Source organism: Desmodus rotundus, chromosome 7 (genome assembly GCF_022682495.2).
Source record: "Desmodus rotundus isolate HL8 chromosome 7, HLdesRot8A.1, whole genome shotgun sequence".
NCBI lineage: Eukaryota > Metazoa > Chordata > Mammalia > Chiroptera > Phyllostomidae > Desmodus > Desmodus rotundus.
Genome location: NC_071393.1, coordinates 63,210,762 through 63,234,020, shown reverse-complemented (window position 1 = coordinate 63,234,020; position 23,259 = coordinate 63,210,762). Strand labels below are relative to the sequence as shown.

The 23,259-nt window shown below is 40.5% G+C and overlaps 1 protein-coding gene and 2 pseudogenes across 1 annotated transcript in view; 1 reads left to right on the top strand and 2 right to left on the bottom strand.

The window, feature by feature from the left end:
* Positions 1 to 3,190: 3,190 nt before the first annotated feature.
* On the bottom strand, positions 3,191 to 3,810 carry LOC112300720 (PEST proteolytic signal-containing nuclear protein pseudogene; annotated as a pseudogene).
* Positions 3,811 to 6,825: 3,015 nt separating this feature from the next.
* Positions 6,826 to 23,259, top strand: part of RNF212B (ring finger protein 212B) — a 34,381-nt gene continuing 17,947 nt past the window's right edge. Inside the window, exons 1-3 of the mRNA XM_024556030.3 lie at positions 6,826 to 6,925; positions 9,598 to 9,650; positions 10,075 to 10,149. Coding sequence (XP_024411798.1) covers positions 6,826 to 6,925; positions 9,598 to 9,650; positions 10,075 to 10,149 — 228 coding nt within the window. The remainder of the gene's footprint in view (positions 6,926 to 9,597; positions 9,651 to 10,074; positions 10,150 to 23,259) is intronic.
* LOC128781334 (heat shock factor-binding protein 1 pseudogene) lies at positions 10,609 to 10,838 on the bottom strand (annotated as a pseudogene).

The window sequence follows — 23,259 nt, the reverse complement described above, 5'->3', positions numbered from 1 at the left end:
TCACTAAATTGATCTTATTTTGGAAAATATAGTTATTTTTCATAGTTTATGTTACTATTTAATGGGTTTATCATTGTTTTCAAATGAATTAATAAATATTTTTAAACACTCAGTTTTAATTGTTAATATGGTAAATATTGATAGATACAATCCATATAAACAAAAGCTCTTTGAGGCGGGGGGCCCTCAATAATTTTTAAAATGTAAAGGAGTTCTGAGACCAAAAAGTTTGAGAGCCACTACTTAGTGGTTTCCTCAGGGAAAAGCTCATGTTCTTATTTTGCAAGTGGCCTTTATACCTGAAGGGTATAAAATATACAGTATAAGGGGAAATAAAATTCTTGGATCACAGTTTCTTTTTTAAAATGTTAAAAATGCTCTTTCATTGTTTCTAGCATAAAATGCTGCTGTAGAAAAGTTTCATGCCAACCTAATTTTCTTTTTCTTGTAAGTAACTAGTGCCTTTTGCCTGGACACTGAAAGGTGTTTTTTGGTTTTGACTATCTTGGGTCAGTTTTCCCTAATAGACAATATGCCTTTTCAATTTATAGATTTATATCTTATTTTATTTCAAGAAAAGTACTGCAAAATTTTGCTTTAAATATTTGTTCTGTTACATCACTCTGGTTTTCCTCAGGGTAATAAATATTTCTGTCTGTGTGTTTGTAAAATCTCTTGGTTGTTTTCTATATTCATCACTTTCTCTTAAAACTTTTTATTTTTCTTTTTTAATCTTTCAGTCTGTAATTGTGCTTTCTTCGTTTTTTTTCTGAAAAACATTTAATAATTACTTCCTGAGATTTCTTAGTTCTTATATTACCTGATTGTTCTCTATCCACACCACTTTTTAGCTTTTCTAATTCTGATTTGTGCTGTTGTTTCAAAGCATCTATTATTATCTATTTCATTTAAAAACATTAGGATGAAGTTTGCTTCTGCTTTGTGATCACAATTTTCTAGCATGTTATTGTCTACTGGAACATTATGAGGTTTACTGTATTTTCACCTCTTCGTTTCCACAGTAGCATGTATGCGATTAGGTCATATTCCTTATTTGTTCCCAATCTTAAATGAGGTAGATATCCACAGACAACTACGCCGAACCTGCGCCTGGCAAGCCAAAGGACCCCCGCCCCCCGCCCCCCGCCCCCCGCCGCCCCCCGCCCTCAGCCCCGCCCAGGCACTGAAACTCTGCGTCGCGGGGGGGGGGGGGGGGGGGGGGGCCACGTCCCGGCCCCGCCCATGCCTGGCGCACGCAGCTGCAGGCCGCGCCCAGCCTCTTGCCTCTCCTTCCTACGAGGCACGCTGTAAATTTTCCCGCCATTTTCAGCACTTTGAGGAGAACTGGATAATTTCGGTGAGATCCGCAGCCTTCTGGAATCACAGTGGTCAGTTGGCCAGGGAAGATAGCTGTAAAATAACTTTAGGAAAATTTAAGACTCTGCCAAATCCCCGTCACCCCTAGAAACCAGGCAAGTCTTGTCCTCACAAACCCTGTTAACTGCCCTTCTTACAGAGATTCATATGCCCAACTCATTTGACTAGAATTGTTGTTACCGCTAAACAAACCACGGCATATATAGTGGGGCCTTTTCAGTAGTTCTGCAGACTCACTTCCGGGTAAAAGTTAGTATACAATGAGAAATAAATTGAAACCTGAAGCTCATGGCTTTGGTTGCATAATACCTTTGAGTTGATTTGGTGAGTTATTTTATTGTGAATCTTACCTTATTTGACAATAATTTAATGTTTGGAGCAAACTAGCTACTATTCTTTCAGCAAACCTTCTCCATAAACTATTTTAAAGCATTTTTTTAAAGACTTAAGTGGGGGGGGGGGGAAGTTACCTCCTTTTTTGATTATTTTCCCAATTTAATTTCAAAGGATATTCAAACTAATAGACATTATATTCTTTTAAAAAGTTTTTTTGCCCTGGCTGGTGTGGTTCAGTGGATTGAGCGCCTGTCTGTGAACAGAGAGGTCGCGGGTTCGATTCCCAGTCAGGGCACATGCCTGGGTTGTGGGCTAAGTTGTGTGCGAGAGGTAACCAATCCATGTTTCTCTCACACATCTATGTTTCTCTCCCTCTCTTTCTCCCTCCCTTCCTCTCTCTGTAAAAGTAAATAAAGAAAATCTTTTTTTTTTAAGTTTTTTCAAAGCATCATCTCCTTTAATCCTCACGACAGCCCTGTGAGCTCAGACCTCCTAATGACCCCCTTTATAAATGAGGAACTTGAGACTCAGACAGGCTCCACAACTTCTTTGAGTTCACAAAGGCAGGACCTATGATTCAAACCCAGATTTGCCTAAAAGATCGGCTTTTGAACCATTTACTATAGGTATATAATTACCAGGTCTTACAGATCATACTATTTTTGAAGATTATTGATAAATATAAAATTCAGAGCTGATGGCTAAGTAGGTCGGTAACCTGGCTCCTTGCCTTCCTTCACTTGTATGGAGACTACAAAGGCTAACAACATCTTTTTTTTAAATTACATTTTAATTGATTTTGCTATTACAGTTGTCCTGGTTGTATCCCCCTCTGCCCCTTTCCATCTGGGACCTCACTCCCTCAGGCAATCCCCCTACCATTGTTCATGTCCATGGGTCATGTGTATAAATTCTTTGGCTACTCCATTTCCTATTCTGTACTTTACATCCCCATGGCTATTCTGTAACTACCTGTTTGTATTTCTTAATCCCCTCATCTGTTCACTCATTCCCCCATATCCCTCTTCCATCTGGCAACCCTCAAAACACTCTCCATATCCATGATTCTGGCTCTGTTCTTCTTGTGCTTAGTTTGTTTTTTAGATTCAGTTGTTGATAGATATGTATTTATTGCCATTTTATTGTTCATAGTTTTGATCTTTTTCTTAAATAAGTCCTTTTAATATTTCATATAATAATGGCTTTGTGATGATGAAGTCCTTTAGTTTTTTCTTCTCTGGGAAGCTCTTTATCTGCCCTTCTATCCTAAATGATAGCTTTGCTGGGTGGAGCAATCTTGGCTGTAGGTCCCTGCTTTTCATGACTTTGAATATTTCTTGCCAATTCCTTCTAGGCTGCAAAGTTTCTTTTGCGAAATCAGCTGACAGTCCTCTGGGAACTCCTCTGTAGGTAACTACTTTTCTCTTGATGCTTTTAAGATTCTCTCTCTCTCTCTTTTTTTTTTTTCAAACTCTCATTTATTAGTGTACCATTCAATCTTTAAAAAAAAAAAAAAAAAGGCGGCTCCAAAGGTAGTCTTATACCATTCTTTAAAAAGGAAACTGTTCCTTTTAACTTTACACCCACCCCACACCCCAATTTCAAAACATATCACTTAATTGTCTTGGTCATGGACATTTCCAAGATGAGATTTTATATTTCGCTCCCATAGCTTCTGGTTATCAGAAAACCCATACTTTCCTTTATTAAAGGAGTTTGGTCCTGCTGATGTTGGTGTATCCCTTCCAATATTCTTCATCCTCATCTTTGCTTCTGGAGGCATTTCCGCTGGTTCGCTAACTTCATCTTCATTAAAAGCTGCTGCTACAGAAAGGGTTTTTGGAGCAAGAGTTGGAACAGTTTCTTTAGGTTTACTTGATCCAAGTTTGGATATGGCTGGGGCTTTCTTTGTTGTCTGACTACCTATGGCAAATCTAAACTTGGAGACCTTTGTAGGCTTTGTTGGGAGGTCTGCAGCTTCTTCTTCAGCTGATCGCTTCTCAGCGCTGCGACTGGAACTTTCCCCTCCATTACTCCAGTGGCTCCAGTTCGCTGCGGCTTCTCAGGCCTCTCCTCTCCCACCTTCCCGTCCGCCATTTTCCTCGCCGCCAAGATTCTCTCTTTATCTTTAACCTTTGGCATTTTAATTATGATGTGTCTTGGTGTGCGCCTCTTTGCATCCATCTTGTTTGGGACTCTCTGTACTTCCTGGATTTGCATGTCTATTTCCTTCTCCAAATTAGGGAAGTTTTCTTTCACTATTTTTTCAGATAGACTTCCAGTTTCTTGCTCTTTCTCTTCGCTTTCTGGTACCCCTATGATGGAAATGTTGGACCTTTTGAAGTTGTCCCAGAGGCTGCTTAAACTATCCTCATTTTTTTTGGATTCTTTTTTTCTTCTTGTTGTTCTGATTGGTTGTTGATTTTTTTCTTCCTTTTGTTCCAAATCATTGAGTTAATCCTCAGCTTCATACAGTCTACTGTTGTTTCCCTGTAAATTGTTCTTTATTTCAATTAGTGTATCCTTTGTTTCTGACTGAATCCTTTTTATGCTGCTGAGGTCCTCACTACGTTCCTTTAACATCCTTATAATCCAACTTGTGGCCCGTGGGCCTCAAGCAGCCCAGGATGGCCATGAATGCAGCCTAACACAAAATTGTAAATTTATTTAAAATACTGTGAGATTTCTTTGTGATCACATGTCAAAATGTATTTCATATGTGGCCCAAGACAACTCCTCTTCTTCCAGTGTGGTGCAGAGATGCCAAAAGTTTGGACACCTCTGGTTTAGCTCTTTTTCTGGAGTTTTGACTTGTTCTTTCATTTGGTCCATGTTTCTCTGCCTCCTCGTTTTGGCAGCCTCCCTGTGTTTATTTCTATGTATTAGGTAAAGCTGATCTGACTCCGTGTCATGGTAGTGTGGCCTAACATAGTAGGTGTCCTGTAGGGTCCAGTGGCACAGCCTCCCTTATCACCCAAGCTGGGTACTTGAGGTCCACCCTTCATGTGGGCTGAGTACGCCCTCCTCTTGTAGTTGAGCCTTGATTGCTGTTGGCAGATCAATGGGATGAAGTTACCCAGGCCAGTCAGCAGCAAGGACTGGCTGTGACCACTTACCACCAACCTCCACCCTCCGTGGAGGATCAGCTGTGCAGGGGCAGGGTGGTGGTGCTCCAACATGATCTGTAGCTGTCTACTGGCTGTGCTGCCCCTCGCATTTCCCAGGTGATGCAGGCCAAGGTCAGCCCCCACCTGTGTTTTGCCTGGGGCCATTCTGCCTGAACTATAAAGTAATCTGAGATGGCTGCTACTTGTGCTGGGCTTGGAGATTCCCAGGTGAAGCCAAGCTGTGAATCTAGGCTGGCTGCTGCTAGGACCAGGCCTGGGGCTCAATGAGGCCATCTGTTGCTTGTTTAAGAGGATTTAGGAAGTTGTAAGGTATGAGCCAAGACCAGCCATTCATATGTAAAAGCAGCTTGTGTGGGCCCATAAGCTGGATGGGGCAGAGTCTCTGGGGATCTCCAAGGTGGGTCAAATAGAGTTAGCCAGGTTGATGGAGTCTCAGATATGGCACCAGCTTGCTGTCTCTGTGGGGGGAGGGTTTAGAAAAGGGACAATGGCCTCTGCTCGCCTTGATGCCAGACACTTTATTTCCTCCCTTGTGCCACTGATGCCTTTCAAGATGCTACCCCAGTGCTGGAGTTCAGAGTGAGTGAGTACGAGTAGGTGAGTCCATGTATGGGTTCTTTAAGAGGAACTGCTTGGGACTCCAGAAGTTTCTTTCACTGACTCAATCCCCACTGGTTTTTGCAGCCAGAAGTTGTGGGGACTTATCTTTCATGCACTGGAATCATGGGCTGGGGGTGTGTTGGTGGCAGAAGTGGGACCCTGGGGTGGGGCAGGGCTGTGAGGTCCCTCCCCACCTTGTGGACCTATATTACATTCTTAAATAGCATATACATGTAATCAAGCATATGAATTCATTAAATATGTAATTACAGCTCAGTATGTATCAGCTCAGTTCTGTATTTTTTACATGTCAATATCTTCATTTTAAATCTTACAAGGTCACATAGTTATATATTTAACAAGTTACATGGAATTAGCATTGGCAGAAAATATGGGACGTATGGTTACCATGTCTAACACAAAGGCTTACTTAATGTGATAGTAAGAACTTGATGCAGGAATAAGAGGGCAGACTCTAATCCCAGACCTGTCACCAAATAAAGATAGAATTTAGCACAAGTCATTGAATTTCAGTGAACATCAGGTACATCTTTTGAAAAATGATGGGACTGGACAAAATGTTCAATTATTTTCAAGGTCCCTTCCATATATGTGATTCTGAGTTTCTGCAGAATAGCAGGGAAAGAGTATAAGCTGAGAAAACATTATCATTCACAAATCATGTTTCCCTTAATTAAAATGTGTTCCAATTGGCCAATATGTGATCTTCTGTATTTGGTCCTCTCCCCCTGGCTCCACCTCCCATGTCATAGGAAACTATCAGGAAGGAGATGGATGGGTTGGGGTTTTTTTAATTAAAAGATTAATTGTGAATTAATCCAGAAAACTTGGGAAAAAATGTAAAGGTAACACACACACACCCATGATCACATCGTTCAGAAAGAGTCTCATCATTGTCCTATTACTTTTCTAAATATGTATATATGCATTTTTTAAATGGTGTAACATAGTCTGCAGTCTGCCCTGGCCAGGAAGCTCAGGTGGTTAGAGCATCCTTCTGATACAGCAAGGTTGTTGGTTCCATCCCTGGTCAGGGTACATACGAAAAAACAACCAATGAACGCATAAATAAGTGGGACAACAAACTAATGTCTCTCTCTCTGTCTCTCTGTCTCTGTCTCCCCCACCCCTTCCTCTCTCTCTCTAAAATCAATTTAAGAAAAACAACAAAACCATCTTCAGGCTGCTTTTTTCACTTCAGAGCTGTATGTAACTTCCCTACAACTAGTTGGAATACCCACAATAATATGCCTACATACCAATAAGATAGGAGATAAACAAACATTGCTATATAGAGTTTGGAATAGCTATAATTCTAGTATGCCCCAGGCTAGTCTTACCCTTTCTTTTTATCTACTTCAGAATGGATTGGTTTCACTGCAACTGGTGTTTCCGAAAAGATGGGGCCCATTTCTTTGTCACCAGTTGTGGCCATATTTTCTGTAAGAAGTGTGTGACTCTGGGTGAGTGCCTCACTTGTTTTCAGAATTGGGCAAAAATGTTTTTAACTTGGAAATAATGATTAGCTATTTCTCTGTGTGACTTGGGATAAAAATTACTTAGTAGGACAAAAATGGCGTGGATACAGTAGAAGACTGTTGATTATGGAAATTGGAGGAATCTATTAATAAGGAATGATTTAGCAAAAGGATTACCAATTATTTGAACACCAAAAGATAGTTGTCAGCATTTTGAAGCCTGTGGCAGTGAACAAGGTTATCAGACTGATTAGAAAAAAACAGAAAAAATAATAAGTAGGAATGGGGGAAAGTTTGGTTGATAACAAGAGCCATATCTAAGGGGAAGTGGTCTAGCCTGTGAAATCAATTTGATTAGAAATGATGATGATGTTGATGGTAGTGGTGGTGGTGGTGGTGGCGGTGGTAATGGTGATATTTTTGCAGTTTAAAAAGTATTTTCACATGTACCAATTTTATGTATTCTCACCACAGTCCCAAGAGGTAATTATCAATAGACCCCCTTTACAAATGAGGAACTGGTTCAGATAGGATAAGTGATTTGACCAAATTCTTACAGCTACTAAGTCTTAGAAATAAGACTTAATTTAAGGTGGTTTTTTTAAGTGCTAAAATAGTTACAAGGTAAGGAAGTAACCCAGAAGAGGGACTTAGGATAAGGTACTTTGATCAGAAAAGATTTTATAGGAGAGATGTTGCTTCAATTGAATTTTGAGTAATAAACTGGAGTTTGCCAAGTGGATAGGCAGGGAAGATCATTCTAGTTCAAGAGAACAACATGTATAAAGTCATACCACATCATAAAACCATAGTGCAGTAGACTACACATGGTTGAGATTTGTAGAGTGTAAAAAATAAGATAAGATTTCCCCCCTTCTCTTAAAAAGATAGATAAATAAAATATTTATGCCTTGGTTGGTGTGGCTCAGTGGACTGAGTGCAGGCCTGCGAACTGATAGGTTGCAGGTTTGATTCCCAGTCAGGGCACATGCCTAGGCTGCAGGCCAGGTCCCCAGCTGGGGATGTGTGAGAGGCAGCCAACTGATGTATCTCTCATACTTCAATGTTTCTCTCCCTCTCTTTCTCCCTCCCTTCCCCTCTCTCTAAAAAATTAATTAATTAAATCTTTAAAAAGAAAAAAAGGTAAGATTGGTGATAGATGAGTCTAGATAGATAGGCAGTGGCCAGATGATGAAAGGCTGTATATTCCAGGCTAAAGAACCTGAACTTCATCCTGCAGGTGATGGAGAGCCGTGCAAGTTCATTTGTTTTGTGTTTTTCTTAAATAGAAGAATGATTTGTACTTGCTACCTCACTCTGTCAATAATATGGAGGGAAAACTGGGAAAAACCTTTAATCCCCAAGGAAAGAAGAGTCTTGTTAGGTAGCCTCTGGAGAAGCTTTTCTCACTGTGTCAGTGATTTTCAGCTAGTGTGCCACAGCATGCTAGTGGGCTGCAAGAATTTTTAAAACATGCAACACCTGAGTATTTAGGAAGGAACAGTGACATCTTTTCCCTTGGGTTGTCAAATAAAAAAATGACAACAGCCAACACAACAATATTCGTCTAGTATGAAAGAATCAAAATTATATATTTTTTGTCAGATCAGCAAAATATATATTTTTTGGTGTGTTGCAGGATTTTAGTAATTACTTTATGTGCGCTATGAGATGAAAAAGGTTGAAAATCGCTGCTCTGTATGAATCTCATGACCATTTAAAATGATCTGTAAATGTAACAAAGCTCTTGACTATGGTAATAGCAACTCACTTTGGAGTGGTTTGTCTCAGTGAAGCATATGCCGTGTGATATTTTCTCCTGACATGGCATTTATCTTTTTTTTTTAAGATTTTATTTGTTTATTTTTAGAGAGAGGTTAAGGGAGGGAGAGAGGGAGAGAAACATCGCATCAACGTGGTGACGTGCAAGAGAAATCAATTGGCTGCCTCTTGCACACCCCCAACTGGGGACCTGGCTAGCAACCCAGGCATGTGCCCTGACTGGGAATCGAGCTGTAGACCCCTTGGTTTGTGGGACGACACTCAACTCAGTGAGCCACATCAGTCAGGGCCTGGCAAAGCCTTTATCTTAATCAATAACTGGCACCAGTGCTAAGATTTCAACTTATGAGGAAAACTTGGAAATTTTAATTTTCTCATCCTTCAGAAAGGGTTAATTAGAGAATGAAAGTAAGAGATCTGGGAAATGAGATCTAGGAATAATAGCAAAGTGAAAACAGGGCAGGAATAATTGGGGAGTTTCTTACAGTATCTAATGTGTGCCTGCTGTCAGATAGGTGGGATAATAAAGAGTAACTTAAAATTGAGATCATCAGTACTCTTGTACTCTTCCTAGTACTCTTGTAAATGTACTCCAGTGCTCCTGCTGGGTCATTAAAACTGGCCCTCACCCACAGAAGAAAATTGGGAGTTTTTAAATAGGGAGATGGGTAGAGGTACAGTGTGAAAGTCTTACTTGTCACCAACATACAAGTTTGGAAATGCTGATTTAGAGAACAGAGCTCAAGTTGATTTCTTTTTATAGCAAATTGTATTCTAAATTTTTTTCTTCTCTTGCTAGCCTACTTGGCTGTTACAATGTACTTTAGGAAAATCTTACTCATACCCATGAAACCTTTTCCCCCTTTATCCCCTAGAAAAATGTCCTGTTTGTGGAGCTGCCTGCAAGCATTTGGCTCTTTCTGATAATGTAAGTTTTTCTCTCCCCCTCCCACCTCCACAACCATTTTATTCCATTCCTGGCCTGTAGGAAGTATATAAAGAGGATAATTGATAAGTGACTAAGCACTGAAATTTAAAAGAGAAAGAAAGAAAAGAAAAGAAGAGAAAAAAGGAAAGAAAGGACTCACTGATAAGAATTGTAAAAAAAAAAAAATAGGGTAAACAACAGAAAGGAGAATTGTTTGTGGCCGCTGTTACAGAAGCCCAGGATTAGGATAACAAGGATAGTATAGTCTGCATCTCCTAGAGCAGTGATGATTGCTCTGCTCTCTCAGCACAAGGAAGTGGTACCAGGTGCTTTAGAAGGGGTGGTACATACTTCGCCATATTGACCAGTATTTTATTTCATTCCATTGTGGATATGCTCACTGTTTTTGTTACTCTTTTCGTAGCTGAAACCTCAGGAAAAGATGTACTTCAAAAGCCCTGTGGACACAGCTTTGCAGCATTTTAGTCACATCTCTCAGGTATGAGAAACAAAAGAGAAAAAACTCTGATCCTCCAGGCAAGTTCAAATTGCATCTTATTTCTTTATCAAAGGTTCTATTTAGACTGCATGTACACAATGGACAGAATGGACTGCTCAGTTTGCTTTATTCACTGATGATATAAATTCAACAGTTAACTTTTTTCACACTAGAAAATTTGATAATTTTATGCAGGAACCACATAAAATTTAATTTTAGTGTTTAATATTTAGTAGCACAACTAACCAAGATCCAAGATGGGAGGTTACCATGTTCAAAAAACTGGGGGTGGAGGGAGGGAAATCACTCTATAAACTAACTACATAGCATGTGATAAGAAGAATGCACATTTTACAATATAAAACCTGACTGTGCATAGTAATTAGTGACAAAAAGCCATTTTGTCTTCTCTTGGCTTGTAAAAACAATGTTCCAGATTTCGGTGTAAATTAACAACCTTCAACTCTTCTGTGTAGCAGGTATCTTGTTTTCACCTTCCAGTTCTTCACCCCAGTCTGTGTCATGAGGTCTGCAATGTTTTTCTCCAGGGGTATCAATGCAACTACTCTTTTCATCATTTCTTCCAGTGATCTGGTCAGACGTGGTTGAAATTTATCTTGCATCTGTTGCAGGAGTGTCTGCACCACTGAGGTGAGATCCTGCATGGTCTTGGGGTCAGTCTCGACCATCTCCTTGGTTTCCAGCTTAGCAGTGATATCTCAACAGTTAACTTTTTACTGGCCCAGAATCTGTGAAAGGCTGTAGAAACTACTATGTAGCTGACATCATCTTACTTTGTACTTCCTAGTTCTGTTAAGTAATTTATAAGAATAAAGGAAGTTCTAGGGAGCTTTATTATTTTTCTGTGCAGATTAATGAATCTTTTAAAAATTGATTTGAATACAGGGTCTGGCAGAAGTAATGTGCTTGAGAGTATGTGGTTGGTAGGGTAATGATATAGGTGTAATCATTTATAGTTTTAATTTGAACATTTTACCTGAAATGTCATATGGTGTGCTTGAGTGTGATATTATTATGTTACAGAGTTATATGCTTATGATTTTGTAATAAAAATAGGCATTATTTGTGCTGGACCCTGTATTTATGCCTGACTCTACAAACAATGGAGTTAGTGGCCTCTCAGCCTTTTGCTTAAAGTTCAAGAACGGATTTCTTATTTCCCATTCTCACTTTTCAATAATATTTCTTAGTAATGCATATAGATTTAATTCTTCATTTAGTGTTCATAATTGGTCACCTGAATTTTAGAGAAATATTTTTCTTTTCCTGGTGCATCACCATATGTTGGCATACCATTGACTTGGCCAGGAGCAATAGGAATGTAGAAAAACATACATGAGAGAAGACAGGACAGCTGTTTGAGAGAGTTCCCAAATTGTAAAGGCTTTGGTCTTTCCCTTCCACTCCAGTTCTCCATTGAGATTATTTCATAGTCTCAATGGATTCCTATCTTAGCATGTTTCTTGAGATTTTTATCACTGTTCTCCTTCTACTCTTACTTCTCATTCTTAGGAAAATATCCCTTTCTTAAATGTGAATAGGAGCCTTAGTCATTTTCTGGCTGAAGATGGTAGATTTAATTTTTATTTGGTTTCACTCCTCAATGCTAACTCTGGTGATAGAGGAAGGGGAATTGAGACTTTGGCTGCATCCTGCTTTTAGCTGCTGGGGTGAAACATCATATTTTAGACACTATTTAACATTATGGGGAGATAAAATCCAGCTGAGGCTGAAGGAAAAATGTAAACAAGGTCACATGAACAAGAGAACAAGAAGACCTTTGGTTAATAACTAAACCCAGGATTAGTTAATTATTAGTAGAGAAATTATACAGTCTGAATCAACCTACCTAATCATGGGACCAATTATACATGGTTAAATAATCAAGATAAAATAAATGGAAAGGGTCAGTTAATCATCACTTTAGTAAAGGGCCAGTTTGATGAAGTCAGCAATGTCTGAAAATGTGTTTTCCTAATCTGTGAAGTTGAATAGCTGATCCAGGTAATATTTAGATTGCCTCATTCAGGCTTCTGCTCAAATTTTCCTTCCTCAGTCAAACCTTTTCCAACTCTCCTATCTCAGATAATAGCCCCAACACTCTCTACTTGTCTTGCTTTATTTTTTTCATTATAGCTCTTATCTCTAACATTCCGTATTTGTTTAGTGCCTGAATCTGGCACTGAAATGTAGTAAAGTCCACAAAGGCAGAAATTTGGTTGGTTTGCTTACTGTTATACACATAGCTCTTTAGATAGTTCTTAATATGTAGTAGACAGTCAAAAAATTGTGGAATAAATGAATGAGTATTGATCTAAATATCCATTTATGTTTTAATCATCCTCAATCTCTGTAATGACTTGATAAGGTCATTTTTCTGCTGCACTACCCTGTAGCCAACAGTTGATTAAGCTGCTGATTTTGAATTCTTTACTCACCTCTAGATAAAACTATCTAACTAGCCCTGGCTGGTATGGCTCAGTGGGTTGAATGCCAGCCTGCAAACCAAAAGGTTACTGGTTCAATTCCCAGTCAAGGCACATGCTTGGGTTGCAGACCAGGTCCCTGGTTGGGGGCATGTGAGAGGCAAATGATTAATGTTTCTCTCACACATGATGTTTCTCTCTCTCTCTTTCTCCCTCACTTCCTATCTCTCTAAACAAACAAACAAAAATGACCTATCTATATTTGGGGATTGGAGAGCTCCATATGGATCTGTTAGCTTTCTTCCTTTCCAAGGACATAGACTGCATGCACGCACTCTTATCCACAACTAGCCATCTTTCAAATGCATGCCAGTAATTGTTCCTTCTTTGTTAAAGCCTTCTTTGATTCCTGTAGGCATATTTTTACTCGTTCCTTTGTCCCACCTTGCTCTTAACTCTGCAAAGGTGTTTTGATTTATTTGTTCATGTGTCTTTTTCTCTCACTGGACTGAAACTTTGAAAGCCAGGTAACATATTTGTATTGTCCACTGCCTAACTAGGTACTTGAAACAAATTAGGAACATAAGAAATGTTTGTTAAATGAATGAATGCACATGTAAGGCTGTAAGGGTGGGAAAGGGGAATAATTCAAGGTAAGGTCAGAGAAAGAGGCTTATAGTATAGAGACTTGGAGGCCACGGTAAGGACTTTATATTATTTTCCTCTAAATGTAGTAGGTTTGAGGCAAGGAAATGGCATTATCTGATATATAACTTTCAAAGGGAGTTTGGCTGCTGAATGGAGAATGGACCAGAGAGAAGTTAAGAGTAGAAGCAGGAAGACCAGTTATGAGGCTATGGGAGAAATCTAAGCAAGAATGCTTGGGTGAATATGGTGGCAACATAAATGGAGAGGGGTAGTTAATATGAGATATGTTTTCTAGGAACTAGTAGAACAGCTGTGGAAGGAGAGCTGTGGAAGATGAAAAAAAGAGAAGTATCAAGCAAGATGTCTGGGTTTTTGTCTTGAACAGTTAAGTGGGATGATTGTACCCTTTACCAAGGCTAAGAAGACCATTTTGGGGGAAAATGCCATTTTGGATGTTATTAGGTTAAAGTGCTTGTTAGAAATCCAGGAGGAGAAATCACAAAGGCAGATAAATTTACCATTCTGGAGCTCAGGATGTAGGTTTAGAATAGAGATATAGGTATGGAACTTATCAGGATACAATTCTTAAAGCCTTGGGACTAGACGAGATTACCCAGGAAAGAGTCCCTTCAATGTCCAGTGATTAGGTAGAGGAGAAGTTAGCAAAGAGTAGCAAAGAGAGAGGGGGGGAAACAGGGAAGTGTGGTATGACAGAAATGAAGGAAGGAAATGTTTCAAGAAGGAAGAAATAACCAGCTGGGTCAAATACTACTGAGAGATGAAGATGAGAACAAAGGAAAATTTACTGGATTTGGCAACATGAGGATTGGTGGTGACCCTCAAAAGAGCGTGTTGAGTAGAGTCTTGAGAAAAAGGACTGCATTGGAGTGCAGTGATGGGTGTGTGTCTATGCTCAGTCAGCTTCACCTCCAAAACTTTTCCTCAACCCATAGCAGCTTGGCTTCAGATTATCTCACTGAAACTGCTCTTGCAAGGACATTAACAGCCTCCTTGGTATCAATTCCAGTGGAATCTTTTTGTTGTTGTTCTTACTGCTTTTGATTTCTCAGCAGTATTTGAGGCACACTCTCTACTCCCTAAACTATTTTTTCTTTGACTACCATCACCAATTTCTGTTTTCTTTTTGTGTTCCTCTTCCTCTATCTCTTAAATAGTTACATTTTTCAGAGTTCTATACTAGATACTTTCCTTATTTTTTTATACTCTACATGGATAATCTCATCTATTCCCATGCTTCAGTTATCATTGACATATGGATGACTTCCAAATCTATTATCTCCAGTAAATATCTCAAATGCCACCTCAGAGGAGCCTTTGCTGATCACTAGTCCTAAATTAGTTCTCTCCCTTTACTGTCTGTCATAGCAACCTTTTTGTTTCCTTAATAACACTTGGGTAATAATGCATTTTTGGTACCATTTATTATATCATTTATTATATTTTTGGCATCATTTATTATAAGTTTATTATATGCTCCATAGATTGTAAGCTGCATAGAGGCAGGGACTAACTTTGTTTTGTTCATTGTTGTATCCCCAGCAATGATTTGTTTTTAAAGATTTTATTTATTTATTTTTAGAGAGGGGAAGGGAGGGAGAAAGAGAGGGAGAGAAACATCAATGTGTGGTTGCCTCTCACACATTCCCAACTGGGGACCTGGTCTGCAACCTAGGCATGTGCCCTGGCTGGGAATCGAACCTATGACCCTTTGGTTCGCAGCCCGGTGCTCAATCCACTGAGCTATGCCAGCCAGGGCCAATTTTTTTTTTTTTTCTACATAGGAGGCATTCCATAGAACTTTGCTGAATGAATGAGAATGCTCTCTCTCTCTCTCTTCAGAGATATATATTCATTTGCTGACTTGATATTGTCACTAATTCAACATGTCCCAAACCGAACTCACTATTGTTAACAACCTCCACCATGCCCACCCCAACATATGCACAGGAAAACAGGCTATTCTTTCTGTTTTTATCATGGTAAGTGATATCCACCATCCTCATAATGGCCAAACCAAAATGTAGAGTCATTCTTATTTATTTATCATCACTGGAGGATATATTTATTGATTTTTTTAAGAGAGAGGAAGGCAGAAAGAGGCAGAGAAGAGAGACAAAGAGAAACATTGATGTGAGACAGAAACATCGATTGGTTGCCTGGGAATTGAACTCACAACCTAGCTATGTGACCTGACCTGGGATCAAACCCACAACTTTTGGTGTATGGGATGATGCTCCAAACAGTTGAGCCACCTGGCCAGGGCTATAGAGTCACTCTCTTTTTCAGAATATATTTTATTGATTATGCTATTATAGTTGTCCCATTTTTTTCCTCCCCTTTATTCTCCTCTGCCCTGCACCTCCTCTCCCACCAGCATTCCCCGACCTTAGTTCATGTCCATGAACCGTACATTTAAGTTCTTTGACTTCTCCCCCTGTCTATTTTGTACCTAATATTTATGCTTATTTCCTGTACTTTCCCCCTCATTTACCCACCCCCACTCCCTCCCTGCTGCTAACCTTCCATGTGATCTCCATTTCTCTGAATCTGTTCCTGTTCTAGTTGTTTGCTTAGTTTGTTTTTGTTTTTTTAGGTTCAGTTGTTGATAGTTGTGAGTTTGTTGTCATTTTACTATTCATATTTTTGATCATCTTCTTTTTCTTAGATGAGTCCCTTTGACATTTCATATAATAAGGGCTTGGTGATGATGGACTCCTTTAACTTGACCTTATCTGGGAAGCAATTTATCTGCCCTTCCATTCTAAATGATGGCTTTACTGGATAGAGTAATCTTGGATGTAGGTCCCTGCCTTTCCTGACTTTGAATACTTCTTTCCAGCCCCTTCTTGCCTGTAAGGTCTCTTTTGAGAAATCAGCCAGGAGTCTTATGGGAACTCCTTTGTAGGTAGCTGTCTCCTTTTCTCTTGCTGCTTTTAAGATTCTGTCCTTATCTTTAAACTTGAGTAATTTAATTATGATGTGTCTTGGTGTGTTCCTCCTTGGGTCCAGCTTCTTTGGGAGACTCTGAGCTTCCTGGACATGCACATCTATTTCCTTCACCAGACTGGGGACGTTTTCCTTCATTATTTTTTTAATAAGTTTTTGATTTTTTGCTCTTCCCCTTCTCCTTCTGGTACCCCTATGATTCAAATGTTGGAACATTTAAAGTTGTCCCAGAGGTTCCTAAGCCTCTCCTCATTTTTTTTGAATTCTTATTTCTTCATTGTGTTCTGCTTGAATGTTTATTTCTTCCTTCTGTTCTAAATCATTGATTTGAGTCCCAGTTTTCTTGTCTTCACTGTTATTTCCCTGTATATTTTTCTTTTTATTTATTTTTAAAACATTTTATTTATTTATTTTTAGAGAGAGGGCAAGGAAGGGAGGAAGAGGGAGAGAAACATTGATGTACAATAGGTACATTGATTGGTTGCCTCTCGAATGCCCCCAACTGGGGACCTGATCTACAACCCAGGCATGTGCCCTGACTGGGAATCAAACCAGCAACCTTTCTGTTCACAGGCCAGCACTGAATCCACTGAGCCACACCAGCCAGGGCTCCCTGTATATTTTTCTTTGTTTTGCTTTGCATAGCCTTCACTTTTTCCTTTCTTTTGCATCCATACACAGTCATTTATGTGAGCATCCTGATTACCAGTGTTTTGAACTCTGCATCTGATAGGCTATCTCCTCAGTGCTTAGTTCTATTTTTGGAGCTATTCTTTCATTTGGGTCATATATTTTTTTTTGTCTTGGCATGCCTGTTATGTAGTAAGGGGCAGAGCCTTAGGTATTCGCGAGGGCAGGGCAACCCACTTTGCTGCCTTGTTGCACTGTATGTGGGGGAAGGTTCAGAGAGGGAACGATGATGCTTATCTGGCTGTCATCAGCTTTCAGTCACTTCTCCTGCTACCCACAAGCAAATTGGGCCCTTCTGGTGCTGATTGCTAGGCAGGTTGGTTTTTGTACCTTCTGGGACCCTGTGGGTCTCTCCAACTAACTCTCCTGTAAGGCTGGGAGTTTCTCCCACTGCCTCAATTCCCACAGGTTTTTACAGTCAGAAATTTTGAGGCTTTATTTCCCTGCGCTGTATTGTGCAGGGAACCCTGGGTTGTGCGCTCTGTCTCACTCCCCAGTTGTTCCTCCCAGTTTATCTGCACGCAAATGTGGGACCACCCAGTCCACCAGCCACTGCGTCCTCTAGTCTACCAGCCGCTGCCTTGCTGTGTGTCCTCTCTGCCCTGGCTACCTGTCTCCACCCCTCCAACCAGTCTGGATGAATGTTTCTTCTTTAACTCCTTACTTGTCAGACTTTCATACAGTTTGATTTTCTGGCAGTTCTGGTTATTTTTTATTTTTAAATTTGTCATTGTCTTTTTTTTGGTTGTGTGAGGAGGAAAAGTGTATTTACTTATACCTCCATCTTGGCCAGAATGTAGAAGCACTCTTACTTTCTTCTTCTTTTTGTATATCTAGTCCATAATTAAATCTTGTCTATTCTGTCTCTCTAAAATATCAATCCTTGAATCACTACTTCATCTCCAACCTCCTGGTCTACTACATCATAGTTTCCCATCTGGATTACCGCAGTAGTCTCCTAACAGACCTTTTGACTTCCAATCTTTCCTTTTCATATCAGTTCTCCACTGAAGCCAGAAAATTATTCAAAGTAGAAGTATTATTGTGTTATTTTTCCACTTAAAATTATTTAACACAACCATTGCTCTGAGGATATATCCAACCCCTTAACATGGCCCATAAGGCAAGACAAGCTTTGGTTCCTGCTTATCTCTTCAGTCTTATCTCTTATCCTCCCCTCCCCATGTCATCTATAATATAGAGACTGAATCTCTTTTAATTATTTATATAAATAATTTTTCCTGTTGCTTCTGGGCCTTGTACATGCTGTTCTGCTTGGAACATTTTTGTCTCCAAACATGTACATGGATAAGTATACACAGTATAACACTGTGTTGCTGTATTTTATAATTTTCTGTTTGCTTGTGTGCATCTTCCCATGAGGACAGGGACAGTATCAATCTTATTCATCTTATACATTAACTCCTGACATAGTATCAGGAACATAGGAGGAGTCAATAAATACTTTTTGGAAGAATGAATAGAATCTTTCTACTGAGGTTTTCCCTTAATGTATATGAAATATGGGAATGCGGTAATACTGGGAAAATTATTGGAGAAGAAATATTAGGACTAAATCTGCCTGTTAGCTTGTAAACTGCTTACTAGCTTGTAACTTTGACCATTCATACTCCCTCACATATAATGTGAAACAGTTATAGTCATCTTAGCTCTTACAAAGATTCAATGAAATAATGTTTGTGAAAGCATTCTGAAAGCTGAAAAGTACTATATTAATTTAAAGAATCGTGTGGGAAACACATAGTAGATTATGAAAGGTCACAAACATACAGGAAAATAATCAAAGACCAGATAAGTAAAAAGAAGTTTGTATTGTTTAGTTGTTTTAAAAGGGAAATATAAAATACCCTGTCTAGTTTTTAAATAACAGCTTTATGTTTACATACCAAATTCACCTCTTTAAACTGCAGTTCAGTGGTTTTTAGTATGTTCACATAATTATGTAATCATTACTACCTAATTTTAGGTTTTTATCACCCCATAAAGAAATCATACCTGTTAGCAGGCAATTCCCAAATACTCTTTACCCTCCTCAGCCCTAGGCAATCACTAATTTACTTTCTGGCCCTATAGGTTTGCCTATTCTAGACATTTCATAAATATGGAATCACACAAAGTGTAGTCTTTTGTGACTGACTTCTTTCACTAAGTATGTTTTTGAGGTTCACCCATGCTATAGCATGTTTTGGGACTTCATTAGTACTTTGTTCCTTTTTATGACCAAATAATATTCCATTATATAGATGAATATGTTTTATGTATCCATTCATGAGTTGAGGGATTAAATTAGGATTGTTTCCACTTTTTGGCTATTAGGAATAATGCTGCTAAGAATATTTGTGTACAAGTGTTTGTGTGGGTGTATATTTTCATTTCTCTTGGATATATACATAGGAGTTGACTTACTGGGTCAAGTGGTAACTCTATGTTTAACTCTTTGAGGAACTGCCAGACTGTTTTCCCAAGTGCTTGCACCATTTTACACTCTTACCTGCCTGTATAAGGGTTTTAATTTCTCCATATCTTTGCCAACACTTGTTTTTAACTTTTTTATTATAGCCATCCTAGTGGATGTGAAGGTATCGCATTGCAGAAACTATTCCTCTTTCTCTGATGACTAATGATGTTGAGCATCTTTTCATGTGCTTACTGACATTGTGTATATCTTTTTAAAAAAGATTTTATTTATTTTTAGAGAGGGGGAAGGGAGGGAGAGAGAGAGGGAGAGAGACATTAATATGTGGTTGCTTCTTGTGCACCCCCTACTGGGAACCTGGCCCACAACCCAGTTATGTGCCCTGACTGGGAATTGAACCAGTGACCCTTTGGTTCCCAGGCTGGCTCTCAATCCACTGAGCCACACCAATCAGGGCTGTGTATCTTCTTAAAAGTAATGTCTATTCAGATCCTTTGGCCATTTTTAAATTCGATTATCTTATTATTAGTTGTAAAATTCCTTCACATACTCTAGGTACAATTCCCTTACCTGATATATGATTTGCAAACATTTTCTTCCATTCTGTTGGGCTCATTTACTTTAAAATTAAGAACAAATAATATAACTTTCCATTAAATAAATATAAATAGGAAGAATAGACAAATAGGACATCAAATAGAGTAGGAAATAGAGAGGAAAGATTAAGATTAAAAAAGAGAAAGGTATAGATTTGCACAAATTGAGAGAAAAAGACACACATGGATGTTTAGAGACTTTCATAAATTCAGTGCTGAGGTTGACAAACTTTTTCTAAAAGGGGCAGTAAAGCCCTGACCAGTAGGGCTCAGTTGGTTGGGCGTTGTCCTGCAAAGCAAAAGACCCCCAGTTCCATTACCAATTGATGTTTCTCTCTCACAACGATGTTTCTCTCCCTTTCTTTCTCCCTCCCTTCTCCTCTCTCTAAAAATAAATAAATAAAATATCTAAAAATACAAATAAAAATAAAAGGGCCAGTAAATATTTTAGGCTTTGCAGAGTATACGTCTCTATTGCAGCTATACAACTCTGCTGTTGTAGCACGGAATCATCCATGGGCAGTATGTAAATACATGGGTATGACTGTGTTGCAATAAAACTTTATTTTTTTATTTTTATTTTTATTTTTTAGCTTGGTTGTTTTTACGTTTTATTGGGGGATAGGGTTAAACTTCCAAAAAGTGTCTCTCTGTAAATCCTGATACTACAAACACTGGGAGAGCAAAGTGGACAAAATGAAAGATACCAAGGGAAGAGAATTAAGAGGACACTTGGGGGAGGAGGAACGTGAGACCTTGTTGGAGTCCCATTCTGGAAGGAGTGTTCACCCGAATTTGTGCGCTCCCACCTCCTCACCCCTTTTAACTCCTCGTGGTCAAACACGGGCCCCACCCTCTTAGCGTCTGTGGGAAGCACAGGGGTACCGGGATATGGGTGCTCCACGTGGGAGAGGAACGTGCTGACCCAGAAGTAAGAGTGGCTAGGTCCCCGAAGATACTCTGGTCCCCCAACCCTCCCCCAACCCCTGCCAATTACTGCAACCTGGAAAATCGACCCCTCCCCCCAAGTGCTTCTCCGCCCAGGGCAAGACTTGAAATCGCCGGTCAGAGAGGGAAGGACACAGCTGCCTGGTCATCCGTTCGGTCTCCAGCGGGTGAGGACACGATGAGTGGTGGGGGCCTGACCGTGGCCCGGGGACAAGGTCAGGCCATAGTCTGTGTGGACAGGCCCCTTCCTGGCCCAGGCCGCGGCCAATTCTATTTGATGACCTGACCCCCCGGGGCTGGGCCGCCACTTGGCTACAGCACTCTCCCTTCTCAGGGTTTCTCTGGTCCGGGCCGGGAGGAGGCCGGGGCGGGTCGGGGCCTGGGTGCGGGCTGGGCTTGGCAGGCTAGCCTAGCTGCACCCACCCCACCCCACCACCAGGCCCTGCCTGGGCGGCTTCACCGAACAAGAGAATGGGCTGTGACGCCTCCCGGCGCGCCGCCTCCCTCAGGGCCTTTTCCTTTGGGGCACACCGGGTGTTGGTTCGCCCCCAAGGTCTTAGGTGGGGCGACCACACTAACAACAGCACGCAGGGCCCATTAGCGAGACAGAAAGAGCTCCCTGCCCAAATCGCTCTCCCCCCTCCCCCAATAATAATAATAAAATGTGCCCTAGCATGTAGCATTTCAGATGGGCTGCAGGGTCGCCCTCACAGCGGGTGGAGGGGGGTGGGGTAGGGCGAGTCGGCATTCCCCAACTCTTCCCCCGGGACTACCCGCAGCTGCTCACCCACAACCCACACCCCAGCTCCACGTGGTCCAAAGCCTAGAAGCACCTTCTCCTCGCATGCCGCCCCACACCGAAAATCTTTCCAGAAAAGTGGCCTAAATAAGAAAAAATGTCCACACTCACCTGCAATACACTTCTTAAGAAAACCATAAACCGGCCATCCCAACTCACCCAATTATTAAATTTGAGAAAGCAGTTAGCTTTCTTTCTGAGAATTGGCGTTGTGAAGTCCAGGGAGGGTTAGCGTTTTGCCCAAGGTCACACAGCGCACGGGGGGGGGGGGGGGGGGGGCAGGTCTGGACTCAAATCGCCGCGGCCTGCCTGCGCTTGGGCGCCCGAAATTCCGACCGTCGACCCTCGCCCTCCCGGGGTTGATAACAAGGAAGGGGGCTGAGTTTGGGCAGGGAATGCGGCACCCCCTTCATGAAAGAGGCCCCTCTGCGGGCTGCACAGGGTGCTCCGCGGGCCCCGGCAGCAGCTGCCACCCCTGGCGCGCTGGGGCAGCGAGTTCTGGGGAGAATAAAACTTTATTTACAAAAACAGGCAGGTAGCCATGGTCAGTAGTTTGCTGACTTTGAAGTCTTACGTTTTGCTAACATATACATGAATAACTACCATATATACCATTTGAATAAAATCAGGTCAAGGCCTGATCTCATCAACAGACACGACCTAATTCTTCATCCTTCGCTTGAATTAAAAAATTGAAGAAGTGAAATAATCAATGGTGCTTTTGAAGAAAGGTTTTATTTAGTCTAAGAATATTTTACCTGAAAAGGAAAAGCTAAACTGTCAGTACTTAGGACTTTTGAAACAGTATACTTGAGTTCTTTTTTAAAAAGATGTTATACTGTTTTTTAAAAGATTTTATTTATTTATTTTTAGAAGGGAGGGAGAAAAAGAGGGAGAGAAACATGAATGTGTCGTTGCGTGTTGAGCGCCCCCTACTGAGGACCTGGCCTGCAACTCAGGCATGTGCCCTGACTGGTAATTGGACCAGCGACCCTTTTGTTCATAGTCTGGCTCTCAGTCCAGTGAACCACACTAGCCAGGGCAAGTTCTTTATTACCACTGAGCAGGAGGTTGAGGAATCTTAAGCCAGTGTGAGAAGTAATATTGTTTTGATAACAAACTATGCAACCCAAAACTTAACTCCCAAGCTGGTGACCTACTGTGGCTCTCTGATTCAGAGTGGACACCTCTGACATCTTAACAGTCCTCCAATTGCTTTGGATAAGGAAGCATTTTTAGGGTTCTTCTTTTGTTCAAATCTATTCTCTCTGAGCAACACAATAATCAATCAATCAATCTATCTATCTATCTATTTACTTATTTTAAAGATTGTATTTATTTATTTTTAGAGAAGGGGAGGGAGAAAGAGAGGGAGAGAAACATCAGTGTGTGGTTGCCTCTCGAGCGCCCCCCACTGGGGACCTGACCTGGCCTGCAACCCAGGCATGTGCCCTGGCTGGTAACTGAACCAGCAACCCTTTGATTCACAGGCCAGTGCTCATTCCACTGAGCCATACCAGCAAGGGCAATAATCTATTTTAATTCCAAATCTGAACATGAAACTGCCTTTTGAAAACC